Here is a 22,874-nt window from a genome sequence, read left to right as displayed (position 1 = left end):
TTCTCAATGTCAGGTTGAGTTCATATTGTTTATGGTTGACCCCAGATTTGATGGAAAAATTGTTCTCCCTTAAGATCAACCTCCCACTGCAGGGATTCCCTGAATTTCCATGTGAGTAGCAGAAGGAATGAACGCACAACTGTTCCAAAAAGATGCCCATACTTTTTGGCCTTAGTACCTCGCTGTGTTTTGCCAGTTGCCACTTTTGCTACTGCTGCCCAGCCTTTCTTCTGGCTCTGCATCTTGCTCTGTTGTTGCCACTCTTGCTGCTGTCCAGCCTGCTTTCTCTACCCTGCTCGCTCAGTTTCCACTAGAGTATTCTTGACTTTCCACTCTCTCCTCCCCCACCCCCACAAAAAAAAAAGATAAAAGTCTCTCCTCTTCTACCCTTCTCTGACTGCCTCAGGATCTTGTTGCTCTCTTGATTCAACACCATGCTCTATTGTTGCCACTGTGCTTGCTGCCATTCCCCTCACTATCAGGTCGATACTGTAAGACCGCGGGAGAGCGGACGAACGCCCGCTCTCCCGGCGCGCGCACCGGCCCTTGGCCGGTGCGAGCGATTCAGTATTTAAATGAGGTGACGCGGGAAAAACGGGGAAAAGGAGGCGCTAGGGACACTAGCGCGTCCCTAGCGCCTCCTTTTTGTCAGGAGCGGCGGCTGTCAGCGGGTTTGACAGCCGACGCTCAATTTTGCCGGCGTCGGTTCTCGAGCCCGCTGACAGCCATGGGCTCGGAAACCGGACGCCGGCAAAATTGAGCGTCCGGTTTTCGGCCCGACAGCCGCGGGCCGAATTCAAATTTATTTTATTTTTTTTTTTACTTTTGGGGACCTCCGACTTAATATCGATATGATATTAAGTCGGAGGGTGCACAGAAAAGCAGTTTTTACTGCTTTTCTGTGCACTTTCCTGGCGCCGGAAGAAATTAGCACCGACCTTTGGGTCGGCGCTAATTTCTTAGAGTAAAATGTGCGGCTTGGCTGCACATTTTACTTACTGGATCCCGCGCGCATACCTAATAGGGCCATCAACATGCATTTGCCTGTTGAGGGCGCTATTAGGTGCCGCGGGTGGGCCGCGTGTTTTCCTCCCCTTACTGAATAAGGGGTAAGGGAAAACACGCGTCCAGAGCAGGCTGACAGTGCGCTCCAACGGAGCACACTTTACTGTATCGACCCCTCTGTGCCTTGGGATCTTCATACTACTGTTCATGCCCTTTGTCCCTCTTTTGGTGCTGTGTGGTGCTCATGCCAGTCTTGGTGTCTTGGGGTATTGTTGCTTTTGCAGTTGATGCCTACCAGTAAGTTTCATAAAACTTGGATGAAAAACCCCAAAGTTAGAGTCAAAATAGGATGCATCACTTCTCTGATTGACTTTGATGAAAATGAATGAAGCAAATGACCGTCTTATCTGAACCAAACAAATTGAGTGAAAAAGGAAATCAAACCAAATATATTTTCTGCACATATACTACATATGTGTTCTTGATGCTGAAGAATTTTTTTTATTATTTCAGATAAACTTGCCTTGGAGGGAATAGTGGTACAGCGTGCTGAGTGCAAGCCTGCTGCCAATGAAGACTACATGAAATTAAAGAGGTTTGTATTTTACTCCTTCCTACTCATGAATTGGTAAGAATTTTTTCGTATCGCCATACATATATATTTTATTTCTTGCCTTGTAAATTATGTTCAGTCACAACTGGAAAAGCCACAAATTAGTGATTTAGTTATTTATAATAAGTAAAAGAACATTAAAAAATCCATAATTTATTTTGTTATATTTTTTCCTCTTTGAATTTAGGGGTCTGATGACAAAATAGGTATAAATGTTCTGAAAACAGAATTCTATAATATTATACAAAGGGAAAATAAATAGATATTTTTATAATTATATCTTTATTAGATTTAAATCATATTGCAAGAAACATGATCTAATACAAGAAAAGGAAAAATACACATATACCAAATCAGTACAGGTAAAGAAAGGAAACCACATCTTTCTATGTACAGTCCACATTATCTTGAAACAGCTGTTTCAAAATTTCAAACCACTCTAATCCTCCACTTCTACAACCAGTAGCTAGCATTATCAATTACCAAGAAAACATATCTAACAAAAATGTATTCAGGTGCATTGGGTCCACAAACAGAAACTTAGCTCCTAGAGCCAAAACTCGAGGTTTAAGTTGTAAGAATTGCTTTCTCTTAATCTGTCTCCCTAGATACATCTGGAAAAACTTGTACTTTTTGACCACAAAAAATGATCCTTATATTTAAAATATTGTTTAAAGAAAATTCTTTATCAGTGGACAAAGCAGAAGAAACCACAAAGGTAGACCTAATAAGAATATTATCATCAGAAGCTTGCAAAAATAAAGAATGATCTGGTCTAAAAACAGGATGTAAAACATCTGCATCCCCTTCCTCACTACCAGGTGTTCTCTTTTTATCATGTATATAATACAAATTAGATAACAGGAATTGCTTCTCTGACAGGAATTGCAATGTTTCAACCACATATTTCTTAAAGTATTCTTCCCCTGAAATCAGGCGAGAATGAGGAAAATTCAATAGACAAAGGTTATTGGATCTAAGACTGTTTTCAAGTATCTCACATTTAGCAAAAAGCAAAACCTAGTCTTTTATACCTACAATAGACACTGACTGCAAAATTGGTAGTAGAGGTGAACTGAGCAGACACTTTCTAAGGATAAAAATCTAGCATGCACTTCCTGCAGTTTATTGGCGGTATCCCTGGAAAACTGACGTAATTGAGTAATGGTATTAGATAATTTAGAATCCAGCCCACAACAACTTTCCAAATGTTCTTAAGGGATATCTCCCCAGATGTTGACAAATTTGATTCCCCATTGCACCACCAACAGAAACTTGCACAGGAGTTGGAATTGGAATGATTTTCTTCCCATCATTTGCCTGTTCCATATTTAATTCCAATAAGTAGTCAGTGAGTTTCAGCAAAGGTGAGGTAATAAGTTACTTGATCAGAAAAAAACTCTTGCAGTGTGTTAACTGGCTTAACCTGAATAGGAAGTGGAGATCAAACTTCAGGATCCAAAGAGTTATCCTCCAGCTCTGTACTCATGTTTTCGGGCAATGATGAACTAAAGTAAATAACATGCCGATCCATTGGGACACAAATAGGAGTTGAGCTAGAGGCTAAGGAAGGAAAATAAATCTTCCCCTTCCTCTTTTTTCCCCATCCTTAGCTGGCCTAACAGCAATAAAAAAAAACCAAAACAAAACAGCATAAGGGGCACACTCCTTTGGGGCGCAGCTTCGGCACTGCACTGAGCACCTCCTTTAGTAGGCCCCCGGCGTGATGTCAGCATAGGGCGGCCTTGATGACCCCAGGTGTGCTCTCTCCACGGGTCCCGGCAGGGCAGGCAACTCCAAAATATATAGATATAAATGCTCATCATTTGAAATAATGAATAGGCTTTTAAAATCAATTATATGAGATGAATTGTGTAAAATAAACCCTTTCAAGTGTTTTTAGATTATTAATAATCATATGCTGCAAAATACAAAAACAATATTGCTCTGTGAAGGAGCTGTCTCCATGACAGTGAGCAAGTCTGTGAACCTTTTCTTGTTAGGTGGTGAATAACATCTTTCTTTGCCCAGCTGTCCCAGTTTCCACTGCTGTTAGATGGCACTGAGAATAGCATCCAACTAGGTAAACACAGAATTGAAGGATAATATTCATTTCTCCCTCCTATGAATACTATTTACAAAAAATAAGAGAAAACAAAAAAGCACAAGCAAAAATTAACAAGATTATAAAAACAAATTCCAATAGTTTTAATGAATCTTGGAAAGTAAATGTGTCAATCACATCAACATTTTACAGCATTATTCAAAATATCAAAATATTACAAAGTGACATAAATCCTTCACTGGAGAAATCCCACCCAATTCCCTACATCTTCAAAAAAGTCACATTACTGTCGTCATGCATACAAACTCACTCACACCAACCCACCCCAATATAAAATAAGATAATAAAAATAGGCAAAGAAATATAAAGGAGAAGAGTATAGACGTCAATCAATAAAAATGGTTGGAAATGTCGAAAAAGTCTCTTCAACGAGTGATGTCACTTCAACTAAGGCTTGCTAATCATCAATATTTCTTCCTTTTACTCTTCTCATATGATGCCTTTCATATTCTCAAACTTTCCCAACAAAGAATTCTTTGTTTCACCCTTGCATCTCATGGCTTCCTTAGGGGAAATTTGAAACATGCCCAAACCTCCTTAGATGATGAAAACCATCCCAATCTAAACATATAAAGTACACCATATTTATTCCAAATGATGTTATAATACGTTGTCCTTATTCTAAACATGATGAATCCATAATCACTGAAATGCCACTTCACTGTCCAGCGGAAAATGTCACTCTTGCAAATAACAAGCCGACAACTCGATCAAGAAACACGTCAACGGTGACTGTTGACGTTTTCCACTGGACAATGAAGTGGCATTTAGATTGGGATGGTTTTCATCACATTATTGTAATGATTAAGATACCCTATTGAAAACTAATCTGTAGGGAAAATACCCTCAATTGGTTTCATGCTGTTTGGACATTAGTGTTTAAATGAATCCAGCAGAGCTCATTGAAAAGAGAGAAGACTGGAGCAGAACTGTTCCATTTTTACATGGACTTTGTGAACCTTGAGTAAATTTAAATGGGAGCAGGAGACTGGCAGAATATATGGATATCCAAGAAAATGTGACTCTTATGTGCACTGTCACAAATCTGAGAAACATCTGTCCACCCCGCCTTCCTCGCTCTCCTTTGATCTTACTTCCCAAATATCTCAACACTTTTCTCTTCTTTCTAGTTTCTCCTTCCTTCTGTTCATTCTTTCTCCCTATTGCTCACCTCTCTCTACAGTCTCTCCTCTCCTTTCTTTTATCCCTATCTTTTTGTCTCTTCTCTCTTCCCACTCCCTCACTATGCCTCCTTTTCTTTCTGTCTTACTACTGTATTTCATTTTCTTCCCATAATATATTCTCTTCTCCCTCCCCAATGTATCCACTGTCCCATGAAGGTAAGCAGTTCACAGAGGGCCGGATTTTAAAAGGGTTATGCGCATAAGGTACGCGCGTAACCCTTTTAAAAACCCCCTGCGCACGCCGAGCCTATTTTGCATAGGCTCAGCGGCACGTGCAAACCCCTGGATGAGCGTAAGTCTCGGGGCTTCCAAAAAGGGGCAGTCGGGGGCGGGCCAGGGGGCGTGGTGTCGGATCGGGGGCGTGTTCGGGGGTGTGTGGGCGGTCTGGGGGTGTGTGGGCGGTCTGGGGGCGTGGCCGAATGCCCCAACACAGCGGCCTGGGTTGGGGCCTGCCGCGCCGGCAGAGAGCCGGCGTGCATAAATTACTACACCAGTCAGCTGCCTGACCAATCTCTCTCTCTCTCACACACACACCAGTCACCTGCCTGACTATTCTCTCTCTCTCACTCACACACACACACACACACCAGTCACCTGCCTGACCAATTTCTCTCTCTCTCTCTCACACACACACACTCACACACCAGTCACCTGCCTGACCAATCTCGCTCTCTCTCACACACACACACACACACGCACACCAGTCACCTGCCTGACCAATCTCTCTCTCTCACACACACACCAGTCACCTGCCTGACCAATCTCTCTCTCTCACACACACACACACACACACACACACACACACCAGTCACCTGCCTGACCAATCTCTCCCTCACACATACACACACACACACTAGTCATCTGCCTGACCAATCTCCCTCTCACACACACATCAGTCACCTGCCTGACCAATCTCTCTCCCTCTCTCACACACACACACCAGTCAGCTGCCTGACCAATCTCTCTCTCACACACACACACACACACCAGTCACCTGCCTGACCAATCTCTCTCTCTCTCACACACACACACACACCAGTCACCTGCCTGACCAATCTCTCACACACACACAAGTCACCTGCCTGACCAATCTCTCTCTCTCTCTCTCTCACACACACGTCACCTGACTGACCAATCTCTCTCTCACACACACACCAGTCACCTGCCTGACCAATCTCTCTCTCTCACACACACACACGCACACACACACACACACACCAGTCACCTGCCTGACCAATCTCTCTCTCACACACACACACACTCCAGTCACCTGCCTGACCAATCTCTCTCTCTCACACACACACACACCAGTCACCTGCCTGACCAATCTCTCTCTCTCACGCACACACACACCAGTCACCTGCCTGACCAATCTCTCTCTCTCACACACACACACCAGTCACCTAATTTAAAACTATGCTGGCAATCCCAATCTCTTTTAAACACTTTAGCAACAGTCTATGATCCACAGTTCCTTTATCACATCCACAGAGAAAAGTATCAGTCAGAGACAATAAAATAGTCTCTGTGCTGATTGGCTCTAAAGCCATATTGATGCAAGTAAAGGACTGCATGGTCATCCAGAAAGCTTTGGAGCTGTTTAAGGAATGACAATTTTGAGATTTGCCGATTAATTATTCAAAATCAAGGTAGTCAAGGTTTATTTATTTTATTTTACATATTATTTCTATATCATCTTTCCGTATCAGACCAAAACGGGTTACTGTTTTAAAAACATACATAGTATGTAGACATAACAATATATTCAATAATGACATTACATATTACTGCTTTGATCATGATTTAAGTTGGAAATGCCATTCCATTCCAAAAAGGTAATTTTTAGTTTTTGGGTTTTTTTTAAGTTTTAAAATCTGTACATACTCTAAAAATTTTCAGGCATTGGATTCCAAAGTTTAGGACTGGCTATAGAAATTGCTCTTTCTCTAGCTTCTGTTAGGTGGGCACTGTGTACCGAAGGAATATCTAATTGACCCTTGTTTGAGAATCTAAGCACTCTTTGTGGAACATAAAAAATCGTAAAGCTGCACCAAGCCAAACTGTATCTTTATTAGAAAGGATCTTATGAATTAGTGTAAGTACTTTGTATTGAATACGATAGTAAATTGGTAAGCAGTGTAAAGAATACAGTATTGGTGTGATGTGATCAAATTTTTTTGCGCCAGTTAAAAGATGGGCTGCAGTATTTTATAACATTGTATGGATCCCAGCGTGCTAGTAGGGAAGCCTAGGACTAAAGAATTACAATAGTCTATGTTCGAGAAGATAAGTGTTTACAAAACAGATCGAAATCATCGACTTCCAATAATGGTTTCAGACTTCTGAGAAGCTGTATTATATAGTAACCTTGTTTGATAACAGAGCGTATGTGACTGATTGTTCATAGAGAGTTTATTATCAAGAATGATGCCTAGGTCACAAACTGCTGAACTTAAAGTAATGGTTTGTGCGTCAGACTTGAAGGTTTGAGGTATGTCTGAAGTCATTTTCCTTGTTAGGTAAATCATTTCTGTTATTTTAGAGTTAAGGAAATGTTTATTATGCTTTAGCTGTCTAAACGTGTGGGATACAGAACTGTTGATAGGGATCCAAAATTGTACATCGTCTGCATTGAGACCTAGTCCTGTCATCAGCTAACACAGAGGTAACAAATATATGTTAAATAAGGTTGCTTATAGAGCGGAGCCAAGTAGTATGCCAATTGATACCTGCTGCCAGTATGAGCAATTATTCTCTGTTTTTACCTCATATGATCTTTCATGTAAAAGTGACTTAAACCGTGTAATGCTGATCTGCCAATTCCAATTTCTTTTAACCTCAGTCATAAAAACATTTCACTGCTCATGCCACAGCCCTGCAGCTTCTTTCAGTTCCTTTTTGTACATTGGAAACATTATGCATGTCATTATTTCTGTGTCCCTACAATTACTGTACAGAATTTTTCTCTTATTCTGGCTAAGGCTATTTAAAAAAAAACCAACGTATTTTTTATCCCCTAGTTAGTTTTGTGAAATTTTCGAAGTTTTATTTTTCTTTTTGATGCCTCTGCTGAGCCAGCCTGTGTATTTTTTTTCCTTGATGCAACCATTGCCAGCAGATTTCCAGGCCAAATCTTTTCTTCTCTGACTGTCTGTTTTTTTAGAGGAAACTTTTGATTTTGCTTTGTTGATTTTCCTCTCTCATGCCCCAAGAAACAAATCAGTGACTTCAAGTTCCTTTTCAAGTGCAAACAGAAGATGTCCATCAGTGACAAGGTTTGCTATAAGTATCTGAGACAAAGTGGATGTTTAATGGTGAGCTAATATCTGGTTTAAGGGGGTGATTTTCAAAAGTGTTTATGTGCATAATCGCCAGTCTATGCACATAAATCAGCTGTTAAAATCATCCAGAGTGTTGTGCAGGGAAATAAACACATCATTGGGGTAGAGGAAGCATTTATGTGCATACTTTCAATGTAGAAAATTACACCAGCATGAAAACAATGGTAACTTTAAACACATACATTCACACATATACCGGCACAACCTGGAAATTTTCAAAGCAGCTTATTGAAAATTCAGCTAAAGTCTGCGAGCTGTTGAAAATTACCCTCAAAATGTTTCTTCTTTAATGTTCTCATTTAGGGGTGATTATTTAAGCCGTATTATAAAGATTTATAGGGCCCTTTGCTTTATATGTCATTGTTTTGATTTTTTATCAGTGATATTTTTTTGTTCTCTGTTGACAAGCAGGCATGAAATAGCCATTATGCGTGGGTGACGTTATCCAAAGGCGTAAGGCGTCGACATAGTCCCAGCTCTCAGAGCTCAGCAAAAACATTACTGTGTGTGTACGTAGGAGTTTCTACCGATGAACCACTGCCTCATAAGCTCCTCAGCATTTCTTAGTCTAAGCCAGTGATCCCCAACCTTTTTTGCACCAGGGACCGGCTTCAAGCAAGACCATTTTTCCAGGGCCCGGCAGGGTGGGGGTGGGGCAGGGGCAGGGGTAGGGCTTTGGTCATATGGGGGCGGGGTTATGGATGGGGTTGGATTTTAGTGCCTACTTATTTAATTATGACATTTATAAATCCTGCACCTCCAGTTCTCTAACTCTGTGCATCCACTGAAATTCCCCCAAACAATGGAGCTTGGATGTTTCCCTTACAACTCATCATACTAAAAGATATTTTCAAATTCTGGTGTCACCTCACAGTAAGAGCAGCACAAACACCTTCCACTGCCAGACACATTGTGAACTAGCACAAAACCCCACAAAAAAAAGACACTCAAAATCTATACTGCAATCCCATCGTAACATAACAATAATAACACCAAGGGCTCAAACAATAAAAACCCTACCTGTGAATAAGCAAAGGTAAATATTACACTGGGTCCTAGGATAACAATACACCACCTACTGAGGAAACAAAACAAACCCGATTGCTATAGATCCCTATACAGACACTACATGCTAGCAGAATCTCTCATCATGGTCACACTCACAGAGCAGAGACAGACCCTCACCAAATACAGAATACAAAATAAAGGAGCACAAATTAGAAAAAACTGAAATGGAAACTCCAAGAAGCCAGACTCTGTGTATTAACAATGAAAAAACAGAACCACCATTCCTCATAAAACAAATAAAATCAAGAAACATAAAGCATCAGTTATAATAGTAAAACCATACTAATAAAAGAATACTTTAATACTACTGTTAAATATAATTTCTATTAATTAAAATCATATACATTTTTTACAATTTCCCAAACACCAATAAAATATTTCAAAACAGCACATATATCAAATAACACACAATAATTAAAACTAATAAGGATTTTAAAAAAGCCCCTGCTGTCCCCTTCTGTGGGAGCTCTTGATTTCCAATCACCCTGATATTGTCAAGGATTAGGTGGTTATCCTCTCTCTCTCACACATACTCACATGTCCATTCTCTCTCACACATACACTATCACATACTTCCACATTCATGCTCTTATACCCAACCATAACCCCTCGCTCTCACGCCCCCGGGTCGGCGCCACGCCCATGGTCCCGCCCCGAACCGCCCCCTGACCCCGGACACGCCCCCTCCCCCGCCCCTTTTACGAAGCCCCGGGACTTGCGCGCATCCCGAGGCTGTGCGTGCGCCGGCGGCCTATGCAAAATAGACCCGCCGGCGCACAAGTGCCCTGCATGCGTAAATCCAGCCGGATTTACAAGCGCAGGGCTTTTAAAATCCAGCCCAATGGGAAGAAGTCAAATTTCTTGTTCTTAATGAAAAACTTGATAAGTGCCACTCACCCGCACCATTATTATTTATTTATTTGTTTATAACTTTTTTTATACCGAAGTTCAGGTAACAGAATTACTTATCACTCCGGTTTACATTATAAAAGTAGAAAACAATGACAACATATGTCTTACAATGAACAAGGGAGTGAACAACTTGGATAATATAGAATAACATAACTAGGAACAGTAGCAGTATGCACTAATAGAGCAAGACTAGCACATGGGGAGGGAGGTTTGCTAATGGGGGGGGAGGGGGAAGGAAAGTTGTTCGTGGAGGGGGGGAGGAGGGAGAAATTTCTTATTGATGAGTAAAAACATGAGCATAGGTTCTGGACGTCAACAGTATGAAAACAGTCTATGGGAGCTGTGGAAGACTAAGTAAGTTAAGGGAATGCTTGACCGAATAGCCATGTCTTGAGTCTTTTTTTGAACGTGTTGGGGCAATGTATCAGCCTTAGCTCCGGAGGAAGCAGATTCCACTGTTTGGGGCCTGCTGTGGATAGAGCTCTTTTACTTAAAGATGTTTTCATGGGAGGTGCATGTAGAGTTCCTCTTTGTGCTAATCTTAGCGGTTGGGAAGACGTGTGAAGCTGAAGAGGGATTCTGATTATTAGTGCACCTGGCAGACGAAAAATAAAGAAAGCTTTGAATTGATTAAGGAAACCTATCTAGCCATGGAAAAACGAATACTGAGGTAACCTCATGCAAAAAGTGATGATGTGAGTTGTGCTGCGTATGCTCAATCAAGCATACTAAAAATTTCTAGAAGCTTTTCAGTAAATCCCAAGGATAAGCAATGGATTTCTCCGGTCCACTTTAATAATGGTTTATGGATTTTTCCTTCAGGAACTTGTCCAAACCTTTTTTAAACCCAGATACACTAATATCTTTCACCACATCCTCTGGCAATGAATTCCAGAGCTTAATTATGTGTAAAAAATATTTTCTATTTGTTTTAAATATACTACTTAGTAACTTCATTGCATGACCCTGATCTTTGTACTTTTTGAAAGAGTAAACAATTGATTCACATTCACCTGTTCCATTCCATTCATTATTTTATAGACCTCTATCATATTTCCCTCAGCTGTCTCTTCTCCAAGCTGAAGAGCCCTAGCCTTTTTAGCCTTTCCTCATAAGGGACTCATTCTATCCCTTTTATCATTCTGTTTGCTCTTCTCTGAACCTTTTCTAATTTTGCTATATCTTTTTTGAGATATAGTGACCAGAATTGCTCACAATATTCAAGATGTAGTTGCACCATGGAGCGATAAATAGACATTATGATGATCTCTATTTTAGTCTCCATTCCTTTCCTAATAATTCCTAGCATTCTATTTGCTTTCTTGGCTACCACCACACACCGAGCAGAGGATTTCAACATATTATCCACGTTAATGCCAAGATCCTTTTCCTGAGTGGTGACTCCTAATGTAGAATCTTGCATTGTGTAGCTGTGATTTAGATTGCTCTTTCCTAAGTGCATCATTTTGCACTTCTCCTTTTTAAATATCATCTGCTATTTACATGACCAGTCTCCCAGTTGTGCAAGGTCCTCTTGCAATTTCTCACATTCATCTTGTGATTTAACAACTTTGAATAATTTTGTGTCATTGTCAAATTTTATCACCTCACATGTTGTTCTCATTTCCAGATCATTTATAAATATATTAAAAAGCAGTAGTCCTAGAACAGATTCCTGGGGTACTCCACTATTCACCTTTCTCCATTGGGAAAATTTACCATGTAGCCCTTCTCTCTGTTTTCTGTCTTTTAATCAGTTGGCAATTCACAATAAGACACTACCCCCATTCCTAAGAAGTCTCTCATGAGGGACTTTGACAAATGCTTTCTGGAAATCCAGATACCCTATATCAACTGACTCACCTTTATCCACATTTGTTTGTATCTTTAAAAAAATATTCTCTTCCATGCACAGATTTCTATAACTTCTTACAACTACGTCACTATATCCAGTCCCTTCTTCTAATAAACCAGAATTTAGGTCAGTTTAATAAATTACTTGCTCTATTCTGCTCCCCTAATAAACAAATATTATCATGTGCTGTTTTTGCCAGATGGCTCTTAAAGGTTCAACCTTCCTCCTCTATCGACATAGCTTTTACACTTTGGTCGAATTGGTCAGAGATAAAGTTGTCTTTGCAAAATCTTCATTACTGTTTCTCTATTATCCCCAAACTCTCTGAAAATGTAGCCCTCCATGAGACCCAATTTAGATTTCTATGGCAGCTATATATTCCCCAGTCCATAGCTTTTAAATGTAAGTATGCCCAACTCCCATATGCGAAAAATGTACAAATGATGTCAATGACTTTCTACATAGTTTCTGGCTTTGTGCTCCTGTAAACAAATTCTGGATCTTAATAATTAAGATTTGTACAACCATAGTGAAAATTTACCTCCCTCATGATCCCCATTTTTGGCTGTTTGGTCTTTACTCTCATACCTCCCAACCTGTAACCAAGCACATTCAACTACTCCTAGATAGAGCCAGTCTTTCTGCTAAACAGACGATTCTTACTCATTGGATTGGCCCTCTCACCCCTTCCATAGGCATATGGGAAACAAAGATGCTCAAATTACTCACAATGGAATAACTGTCAGCCAAATCATTTTCTCTCAGAAAACAGAAAAAAATGCAAGCCATCTGGAAGCCTTATTACTATTCTCTCTCCTCAGAGGTAAAGAGTTGTATCCCGCAACTACCTGTTTCCTAAGGCCCTCTAATGTCTTCATTGCATATAACAACTGGTTCCACCCCCAAACACAATATTTATTCGAACTCCCCTGTGCCAAATTTAATAATTGTAGCTACCATGTACCACTAGAGTTATAGTTCCCTGCACCTGGTAACGGTAACACCTGCAAAACAGCTGTTGTAATTATTGTAAATACCACAACTGTCCCTGTTATTCTTAATAGATTAGGGGGGGACTGGGATTGGGGTAGACAATACAGAAGTACTCCATTGGCAACTATTTCATAGATATATTTGCTTGTTCATATATGATGTTCTTCAATTGTATTTTACTATTGTTGGTATGCAAAAACCCAATAAATATAATAATTAAAAAAAAAAAAGGTCAAATATGGACCAGTTGAGCAGGGGACACCTTTTCACATTGTCCGAAGTACCAGGCCTTGTTACATGCTTCACGTTTTGCGGCACAAAGATTTAACACCCCATAACAGATTCCAGTTTACTACCATTCTTAAACAGATGCTCCAGGCAGCAGGAATACAGACAGGGAGATTCAGCTTCCACTCTTTTAGAATTAGGGCAGCCTCCAGTGCAGCTGCCTTCGTCCTATCAGTTGAGACCAATCAGCAGATAGGTCGATGGTGCTCTGCTGCCTAAACATTTTACATCAGACAGGAGGTTTACCAAGACCTTGTTATAACTGAGTTGCTGTTTTCTGTTTCTGTAGGAGTCAGGCAGTGGTGGCAGATAATATGGACTTTGGGCCATTCATACGTCTGGGCAGGAGGTCATGTGAAGTCTGCCTCCTTTGGCATTCAGTTGGGATTGGTGGCACAGGACGTTTGAGTGTGTTGGTTCGGTTACAAAGTATGCACGAGATCAACCTTATTCCAGGCATTCATGGATGTGCTCATGATTCATCTTGAGAATGACCTGTGAGATCTGTCGGACAGGCAGCTGGAGAATTTGATCAGAAATGACATTGCACTCCTTACCTCCTGGTTGCCAGGAACCTGCATTTATCTACTCTGATAGTTGTCCCTTGCCATCCTCCAGTTTTGCGGAATATTGCAAAAATCAATCAGCAAGTTGGCAAATTGTAACTGGGCATGGGAGTTTTTGCATTAGAAATGAATAGGCCTCTGTTGATTGTGCTGAGCTGTTCAGGCCAGATGGAGTACATCTGTCTAACTTGGGCCAGGAGTTATTTATCAACACCTTAAAAAAGGGTCTGATGTAGGCAATTGCTTGAGGGGAATTTGTTTACACAAGGGGTGTTAGTAGAGGCCCCCGAACACACAGGCAAGGCACAGCTTGTGATGGAGGACCCTGAGAAATACCGTTAGGCTGCTCAGGTCCATGGCGGGAATACTTGAGCTTAAAGTTGATTGGGGGAAGCATGATTACACTTCGAGGCTCTAAACTGTCTGGATTAATCTGACACCCATAGAACTAAGGTGGTTCAGCGACAGAGCAGTGACTCCTCTTTTGGTCAGTGGCAGGCCCGGAGAGCCGACACCCTTACTGGATCAGGACAGGGTTGTCCAGATGGCCCGGCCTTTCATAACAATTTACTTTCACATGGCCTTGCTTGACTAGGGCAGGCTGGCTTGGTTAATGGGTTTCTCATTCATAGACACTATTATCTGTTAGACACAGTTTAGACCTATTGTCAGCATGTAATAAAACTGCGGCCTACATTATTCCACTCAAATACAGGCTCATGGTATTTCTTCTATTATGCCTCTTGAATGGGGAGCAGAAATAGCAAAGCTGCCCCGGTTAATTCTTCATTCCTTTCCTAATAATTCATAATATTCTGTATATTTTTTTGACAGCCACTGCACACTGTGCCAAGGATTTCAATGTATTTTCCACAATGGTGCCTAAATCCCTTTTCTGGGTGGTGATGCCTAATACAGAACCTAACATTGTATAACTGCAGTTTGGATTATTTTTTCCCTTTGTGCATCACTGTGCACTTGTCCATATTAAATTTCATCTGCATTTGAATTCCCAGTTTCACAACATCTTCCTGCAATTTCTCACAATCTGTTTGTGATTTTACAAATTGGAATAATTTTGTGTTGCTTCAAATTTGATCACTTCACTCATTGTTTCCTTTTTGAGATAATTTATAAAGGTATTAAAAAGCACCAGTCCCAGTACAAATCCCTGGGGCACTCGGCTATTTACCTTCCCAAGAAAACTGACCTTTTACTGCAACCCCTCGGTTTCCTATCTTTTAACCAGTACATGGTCTACAATAAGATATTGCCTCCTATCCCATGACTCTTTAATTTCCTAAGGAGTCTCTAATGAGGGATTTTGTCAAACACCTTGCGAAAATCCAGATACCCTATTTCTCCGAGGACAAGCAGGATGGAGACATTATCAGATGACAATATGGAAAACTTATATCAAAGTTTCTAGAATTTTGAATAGAACACTGAGCATGCCCAGCAGGCGCTATACCACGCATCCACACGGGGTCCCTCTCCAGACTCTCTTTTTCCGCTGAGCTGTAAGCCTCACAGTGTGATCTCTATGGCTGTTTTTGGCCTTGTGGAAAACTTTGTTTTTCTCGCATTTTTCGTAATTTTTCCTCATTGTTCTGTTGCTGGGTTCCTCTCGGTACCCTCCCGTAGCATCTCCTAGTCAGGGTTTTCGGTGACTCAGGTAAATTTCCTTTCGTAGTCGATTTCCCGTGGCGGCAGTACATCGATGCTTGCTGGTCATCGACAACCCACCGCAATCACCTTCGGTTTTTGCCCTTTTTATTTCATCCATCATGGCCATGTCCAGTTTTCGGTGATGCTCCCAGTGTCTGAGGACCATGTCCATCACAGATCCATATTAGATATATGTCCTCTGCCTGGGGGCATTGCATGACGTCCAGGGTTGCTCATGCACCCAAATGACCCTGCAGGGACATCTGCTTCAACTCAACAAGATGGAACAGCTCTTCAGGTCAAAGAAGTCCGAGCCATCGGCATCAAAGGATCAAGAAGCTGCACCAATGGACACTGAGCCATCATCATTGGCGGGACCGTCAGTTTTGTCGATGTCCCTGACGGACGGGTGCCGGAGATCGACCATGGTAGGTCTCCTTCAGGCTGAGGACGTCAAGTTCCTCGTCATTGGCCTCTGCACCAGGGAAGGACTGGGCTGAGCATAGAGGGAAGCTGAAAAACATCAGCACTGGTCCCCATTGAAGCACAGTGCCGGGCACGGGGATGCACCAACTTTTGCCGCAATGCCCCCAAAGCGAATCCGCAGCAGGTAGTGCCAATCCTCCATTTCCTAGCGTGTAGCCAGATGGACTCAGAACAAATGGGTATAGTGTGCTCGTGCTAGCAGTTGGAGACGGATCTGACGTCAGCACGGGTACATATACCCCCACAGGAAGTGTAGCAAATCAGTAATTTCCGTCTCCAAAGCAGTTTGGAGAGCCTGCACGCTCGCAGAGCGTGTTTTCCAATACTACTTTCTATTTTTCTACTTTCTATATTCTACTTACTAAATTCCTACAGGAACATCGAGCCCCGCACTCCTGCGGTGATACCCTCGGGTCCCTCCCCCAGTTGAGTTTCCCGGGGTGATTTCCGCGATCCCTCGGAGGTTTAGGCCTCGGTCCGGTGGCCGAATCGCGGCAGGGATCTAGCCCCCGAGCGAGAAGGGCTCGGGTCGGGCTGAGAGGCACCTCGGTCCCGGCGTGGACTTAGCCCCGAGCGAGACGAGTTCGGCGGCTTAGAGGCAGCGGGTGCATTTCCTTAAGCGCGGCGGTGAAGGTATTTCCCCTCTCCCCCCCCCCGCAACCGGAGACCGCCCGGGTTCCAACCGGGAAGCGCCGAGGATCAGGTAAGGCGTATATCTCTTACTTTTGGTCTCCGAGGTACGAGGATCGGCGGCGTTGCCTGTATGCGGCACGCCGTGGAGGTCGCCATTTTGTCGGCCTTGTTCAGGTATTGAGCGCCCATGATAGGCGCCTGTATATGATTAAGCGCATATTATTGAGCGCATATTGTATATCATTGAGCGTTTATTGCTGACCGCATATTATTGAGCGCGTATGGTATATTATTGAGCGTATATTGCTGACTGCTTATTATTGAGCGCATATTGTATATCATTGAGCGTATATTGTATATCATTGAGCGTATATTGCTGACCGCATATTATTGAGCGCATATTGTATTGAGCGTATATTGCTGCCGCATATTATCAAGCGCATATTGTATTGAGGGTATATTACTGCCGCATATTATTAAGAGCATATTGTATTGAGCTTATATTGCTGCCGCATATTCTTAAGCGCATATTGTATTACACGCATATTCTTCAGCGCTACATTCGCAAGCCACAATGGAACATTCGAACGCCCCAGCGTCTCTTGCAGCAGCACCTCCTGCATCAGGCATAAAAGCTCTCGGCCTCTGCTCAGCATGCCAGATTAGAGCCACGCGCAGCGAGGAGCTAGACTCCCTTTGTGCCCAATGTGAGGAGGCAGTGGGAGCCTCGGGCCAGGACCCGTCTCAACCGAGGTTTGCTGACAGTTCCCCAGGGGCCACCCCGGATCTAGCGGGCAGTCTCGACCAACCTGGGATCCCGGGGGACCTGGTACCCCGACGACCAGAGACCGCTTCCATTTCCTGGGTGGATCTCTTTAAGGGGATCCATGCCTTTGTACAGATGTAGTCAGCTTCCCGTCCAGGCCCTGCTGCTGCTGCTCCAGCTGATCCTGCCCCTGGACCTTCGCGCCCTTATCGTGGGCACCCGCCTCCGGGCAGTCCGGTTCAGGCGGACCCTGATGTCTCGGAGGACGAGTCCGAACCCCCCGAGGAGGGGGAACTTCCCTCGGGGATTGAGCCATATCGAACCATGAGGCGGTTCTTTCCCAAGGAAGATCTCTCCGACCTGGTATCTCAGTGCCTGGCGGAGTTGGCGATTACAGGTCCCAGCACTACGATGCCCTCTACGCAGAACCCTCTGCTGGAAGGTCTTCGTCCTACAGCCCGCCATTTTCCCTTCTTGCAAGCAGCACAGCAACTGATAGATTTGGAATGGGCTGCACCAGCGGCCTCATTCAAAGGGGGTCAGGCCCTGACGGGCATGTACCCCCTGGAACCGGCAATCAAGGAGATGCTGGCGTGCCCTCAGGTGGACGCCTTGGTTATCGCTGTGGTCAAGCGCACTACCATTCCAGTTGAAGGGGGGGCGGCCCTCAAGGAGCCTCATGACCGGCGACTGGACGCCATCCTGAAACAGACCTTTGAGGTGGCAGCTCTATCTTTGCGGATCGCAACCTGCTGCACAGTGGTGACACGTTCCTGTTTGTCACAGGTCAGGAACAATGCTCCGGCGGTTGACATGGAGTCAGCTCTCTCGTTCCTCACGGATGCCGCATCCAACCTAGTCCGTACGACAGCAAAGGGGGTCTCATCCTCTGTAGCTGCCAGGAGGCAGCTCTGGATACGGAATTGGTCAGCCGATGCTCCTTCGAAGACGCGCCTCACCAGAATGCCCTTTAGGGGTTCTTTCCTGTTCGGCAGCGACCTTGATAAACTGGCCAGCACATGAGGCGCCTCTCCAGTACCTCGACTGCCGGAAGATAGGTTCAAAAGGAACCAGCGCGCCTTTCCGAGGCCTTCCAGAGGTAGAAGCTCCCAGCGCTTGACTCCCTATAGGAGTCGCTACCAGGCACCTCGTCCTCAGGCCAGGAACCAGTCCTTTCGGACCAAGCAGCATAAGAGGGGAGCCGGCTCGGGTTCACGGCCCGGCCACGCCTCCCAATCAGAATCAGCCGATCCATCCGGGGAACAGAGCCAAAGGGGGCAGGTTTAACCCTCTTCTACCCCAGATGGGTCGAGATTACGTCTGATCAGTGGGTGCTCGCCATCATCCGAGAGGGGTATTATCTGGACTTCCATCACCTCCCTCCAGACAGGTTTGTGGAATCTTCGTGTCCAATACACAAGAAGGCAGCATTGGAAACTACCCTGGCGAGGCTCCTGTCCTTGAAAGCCATAATCCCAGTACCTGCATGGGAAATGGATTCTGGGCACTATTCCATTTATTTCATGGTACCCAAGAAAGAGGGCACTTTCCGGCCCGTATTGGACCTCAAGTCAGTCAATCGATACTTAAGGGTCCCGAGGTTTCGCATGGAAACTCTGCGCTCAGTCAAGACCGCAGTACAGCCAGGAGAGTTCCTCACGGCCTTAGATTTGTCGGAAGCCTACCTGCATATCCCGATCCATCCGGATCATCAGCGCTACCTACGCTTCAAGGTTCTGGGACGCCACTTCCAATTCCGGGCTTTGCCCTTCGGGTTAGCCACAGCGCCGCGGACCTTCACCAAGGTGGTCGTAGTGGTAGCAGCGGCGCTCAGACAGGAAGGAATTCTTGTCCATCCCTACCTAGACGATTGGCTGATCAGGGCGAAATCACGAGAGGAGAGCCATCGGGCAACCAACAGAGTGATCGCCCTTCTGGAAAGCCTGGGCTGGGTAGTCAACCTCAACAAGAGTTACCTACAGCCTTCCCAATCACTGGAATACCTGGGAGTCCAGTTCGACACCCAGGCAGACAAAGTCAGTCTCACTTCCAAGAGAAGGTTAAAACTTCAGACGCGTCTACGGTCCTTGATGGGAGCCAGCCGGCCCATAGCTTGGGACTATCTGCAGGTTCTCGGCCTCATGGCATCCACCCTGGAAGTGGTACCCTGGGCAAGGGCCCATATGAGACTTCTACAACGCTCCCTGCTCTCTCGCTGGAGCCCCCGCTTCCGGAATTATTCCGTGCATCTACCTCTGCCAGCCAGAGTGCGGACCCAGTTACGGTGGTGGTTGCAGTCCAACCACACGAGCAGGGGGTCGAAGATGTCCTCCCCCACGTGGATTCTGCTCACCACAGATGCCAGCCTGAGCGGGTGGGGAGCACACTGCGAAGAACTCACCGCACAAGGGCGGTGGGACAGAGAAGAGTCAGGGTGGAACATCAACCGTCTGGAGGCACGGGCAGTCCGGTTATCCTGCCTGCAATTTGCTCACAGACTGCGGAACCGGGCAGTCAGGGTGATGTCAGACAACGCCACCACGGTGGCATACATCAACCGTCAGGGCGGAACCAGAAGCCGACAGGTGTCCCTAGAGATAGCCCCGCTGATGGCTTGGGCAGAGGAGAATCTTCAGGACATCTCCGCCGTCCACATTGCCGGGAAGGACAACACCACGGCAGACTTCCTCAGCAGAGAAAGCCTAAATCCGGGGGAATGGCAGCTGTCGCCCACAGCCTTCCAGATGATTGTAGACCAGTGGGGTATTCCGGACATGGACTTACTAGCGGACAGATCCAATGCTCAAGTACCCAGGTACTTCAGCCGCAAGCGAGATCCGTTCGCTCACGGGATCGACGCCCTGGTTCAGCCATGGCCTCCCGGGACCCTGCTATACGCTTTTCCTCCGTGGCCTCTGCTGGGCGCCCTTATCCACAAGATTCAGAAGCACCGGGGCCTAGTTCTTCTAGTGGCACCAGACTGGCCAAGAAGACCCTGGTACGCGGACATGAGAAGACTACTGGCAGGGGAGCCCCTTCCCCTGCCTCCTCTCAGGGACCTGCTGCGTCAAGGTCCCATCCTCCACGAGGATCCGGCTCAATTCTCTCTTACGGTCTGGCCATTGAGAGGGCTAGACTAAAGAAAAGAGGTTACTCGGAGCCGGTGATAGATACACTCCTCTGAGCGCGCAAGTTTTCCACATCCCTCACCTATATAAGGATCTGGAGAGTATTTGAAGCCTGGTGCGACACTCATGGCACCAATCCACATGCGACTACTATCCCTATTGTTCTGGATTTCCTGCAGGATGGGCTTCAGAAGGGTCTCTCCCTAAGCTCCATCAAAGTTCAGGTGGCTGCGCTGTCTTGCTACGGTCCCAGGAGGGATGGCAAGACCATTGCCACGCACCCAGATGTTTCTCGCTTCCTGAAAGGAGTCAAGCACATTCGCCCGCCGCTGAAGTGGCCAGTGCCCCTGTGGAACCTCAACCTAGTTTTGGATTTCCTCGCGGGATACACCTTCAGACCCTTTCGGGGCCTGTCTCTCCGTTCTCTAACTTTGAAGATGGTGTTCCTGCTGGCAGTGTGTTCAGCACGCCGCATTTCGGAGCTACAAGCGCTGTCCTGCCGTGATCCCTTTCTTAGAATCACTCCAGAGGCTATTCATCTTCGCACGGTTCCCTCCTTTCTACCTAAAGTAGTCTCACAATTTCACCTCAACCAAACCATATCCTTGCCTACCACGGCGGGTTTGAAGAAATCAGAAGAAGGGCGTTTACTATGCCATCTCAACATCGGCAGATTGCTGCCCAGATATCTGGAAATGACAGAAGAAGTACGAAAGACGGACCATCTGTTCGTCCTGCACAGCGGGAAGAAACAAGGAGAAGCGGCCTCTCGGCCCACCATCGCCCCCTGGATTAAAGAAGTTATCAGAGCGGCTTATGTAGAGGCCGGGAAGTCACCGCCTCTACAAGTCAAGGCTCATTCTACCAGAGCCCAAGCAGCATCTTGGGCAGAATCTAGGATGCTGTCGCCTGCAGAAATATGTAGAGCGGCGACATGGTCCTCCCTCCATACCTTCTCCAGATTTTACCGTCTGGCTGTCCAGGCCAGGGAGGACACAGCGTTTGCGAGGGCGGTCCTTCGCGGTCCTCAGGCAGCCTCCTGCCCAGGCTGGGAGTAAAGCTTTTGTACATCCCATTTGTTCTGAGTCCATCTGGCTACACGCTAGGAAATGTTGAGATTACTTACCTGATAATCTCCTTTTCCTTAGTGTAGACCAGTGGTTCTCAACTCTGTCCTGGGGACCCCACCAGCCAGTCGGGTTTTCAGGATACCCACAATGAATATACATGAGAGAAAATTTGCATGTTATGGAGGCAGTGCATGCAAATGTTCTCTCATGCATATTCATTGTGGGTATCTTGAAAACCCGACTGGCTGGGGGGGTCCCCAGGACAGGGTTGAGAACCACTGGTGTAGACAGATGGACTCAGCATCCCGCCCGGCTGCCGGTATACATGGGTTTCACCGATTCAAGGTAGGCCATGTTATTTTCTTACATACGAGCGTCCCCTTTGCCAGGTGTCGACGCCTTCCGGTTGTGAATGCTGGTGGTCTCCAGCTACTATCAATCGGTCAGGGGAATCCTGTTTCACTATTTCATTGATCGTCAGTACACATATATCCATAACAGCTTTTGCAAGGAAGATTACTGATTTGCTTCCTGTGGGGGCATATGTACCCGTGCTGACAACAGATCCGTCTCCAACTGCTAGCACGAGCACACTATACCCATTTGTTCTGAGTCCATCTGTCTACACTAAGGAAAAGGAGATTATCAGGTAAGTAATCTCAACATTGGTGCCAGGGCGCCGTGACAGTCTCCACCAGTCCTGATGCCAGTCATTAATCCACCTCCAGGGTCCGAAGAGAACTGGCCACCCCTCCTTCCTCCCAGTCGGAGTTGGCATTGGCAATGTTCAGTGGACTGGTCCTGCAGGGCTTCAGTCCTGTGGCACAGCGGCACTGGACCCGGTGCCACCCATCCTCATTCCGCTTTTGGAGAAGCTCAATGTGCTCAGCGATGCATTACTGACTAAGCTGGCATCAGTTCCCGGGACAGCATTGGTGCCCAGTGGGGCACCGAGGTCTCCCTCTACCGATACAGTGGTCGTTGCTGGTTTCTCTGAGGAGAAAGCTCCACTGAGGCCTGCCACCCCCTATCCAGTTCTACCGGTGCCTGGACCTCTGGCCAAAGGTTGAGCACCTAGGTACCCATCCCCTGTGGCTTACAGTGAGGATGAGGAACCCTTGAGCCCTGGGGGAGATGACACGTTGGAGTCTTCCTCCGAAGGCTCCGAGGATC

The 22,874-nt window shown here is 45.3% G+C and overlaps 1 protein-coding gene across 1 annotated transcript in view; it reads left to right on the top strand.

The window, feature by feature from the left end:
- GTF2F2 (general transcription factor IIF subunit 2) overlaps nt 1–22,874 on the top strand; it is a 423,749-nt gene that overhangs the window by 250,468 nt on the left and 150,407 nt on the right. The window contains exon 6 of the mRNA XM_029602905.1: nt 1,519–1,600. Coding sequence (XP_029458765.1) covers nt 1,519–1,600 — 82 coding nt within the window. The remainder of the gene's footprint in view (nt 1–1,518; nt 1,601–22,874) is intronic.

This window comes from Rhinatrema bivittatum, chromosome 5 (genome assembly GCF_901001135.1).
Source record: "Rhinatrema bivittatum chromosome 5, aRhiBiv1.1, whole genome shotgun sequence".
Lineage (NCBI taxonomy): Eukaryota > Metazoa > Chordata > Amphibia > Gymnophiona > Rhinatrematidae > Rhinatrema > Rhinatrema bivittatum.
This window is presented reverse-complemented; position numbering and strand designations above follow the sequence as displayed.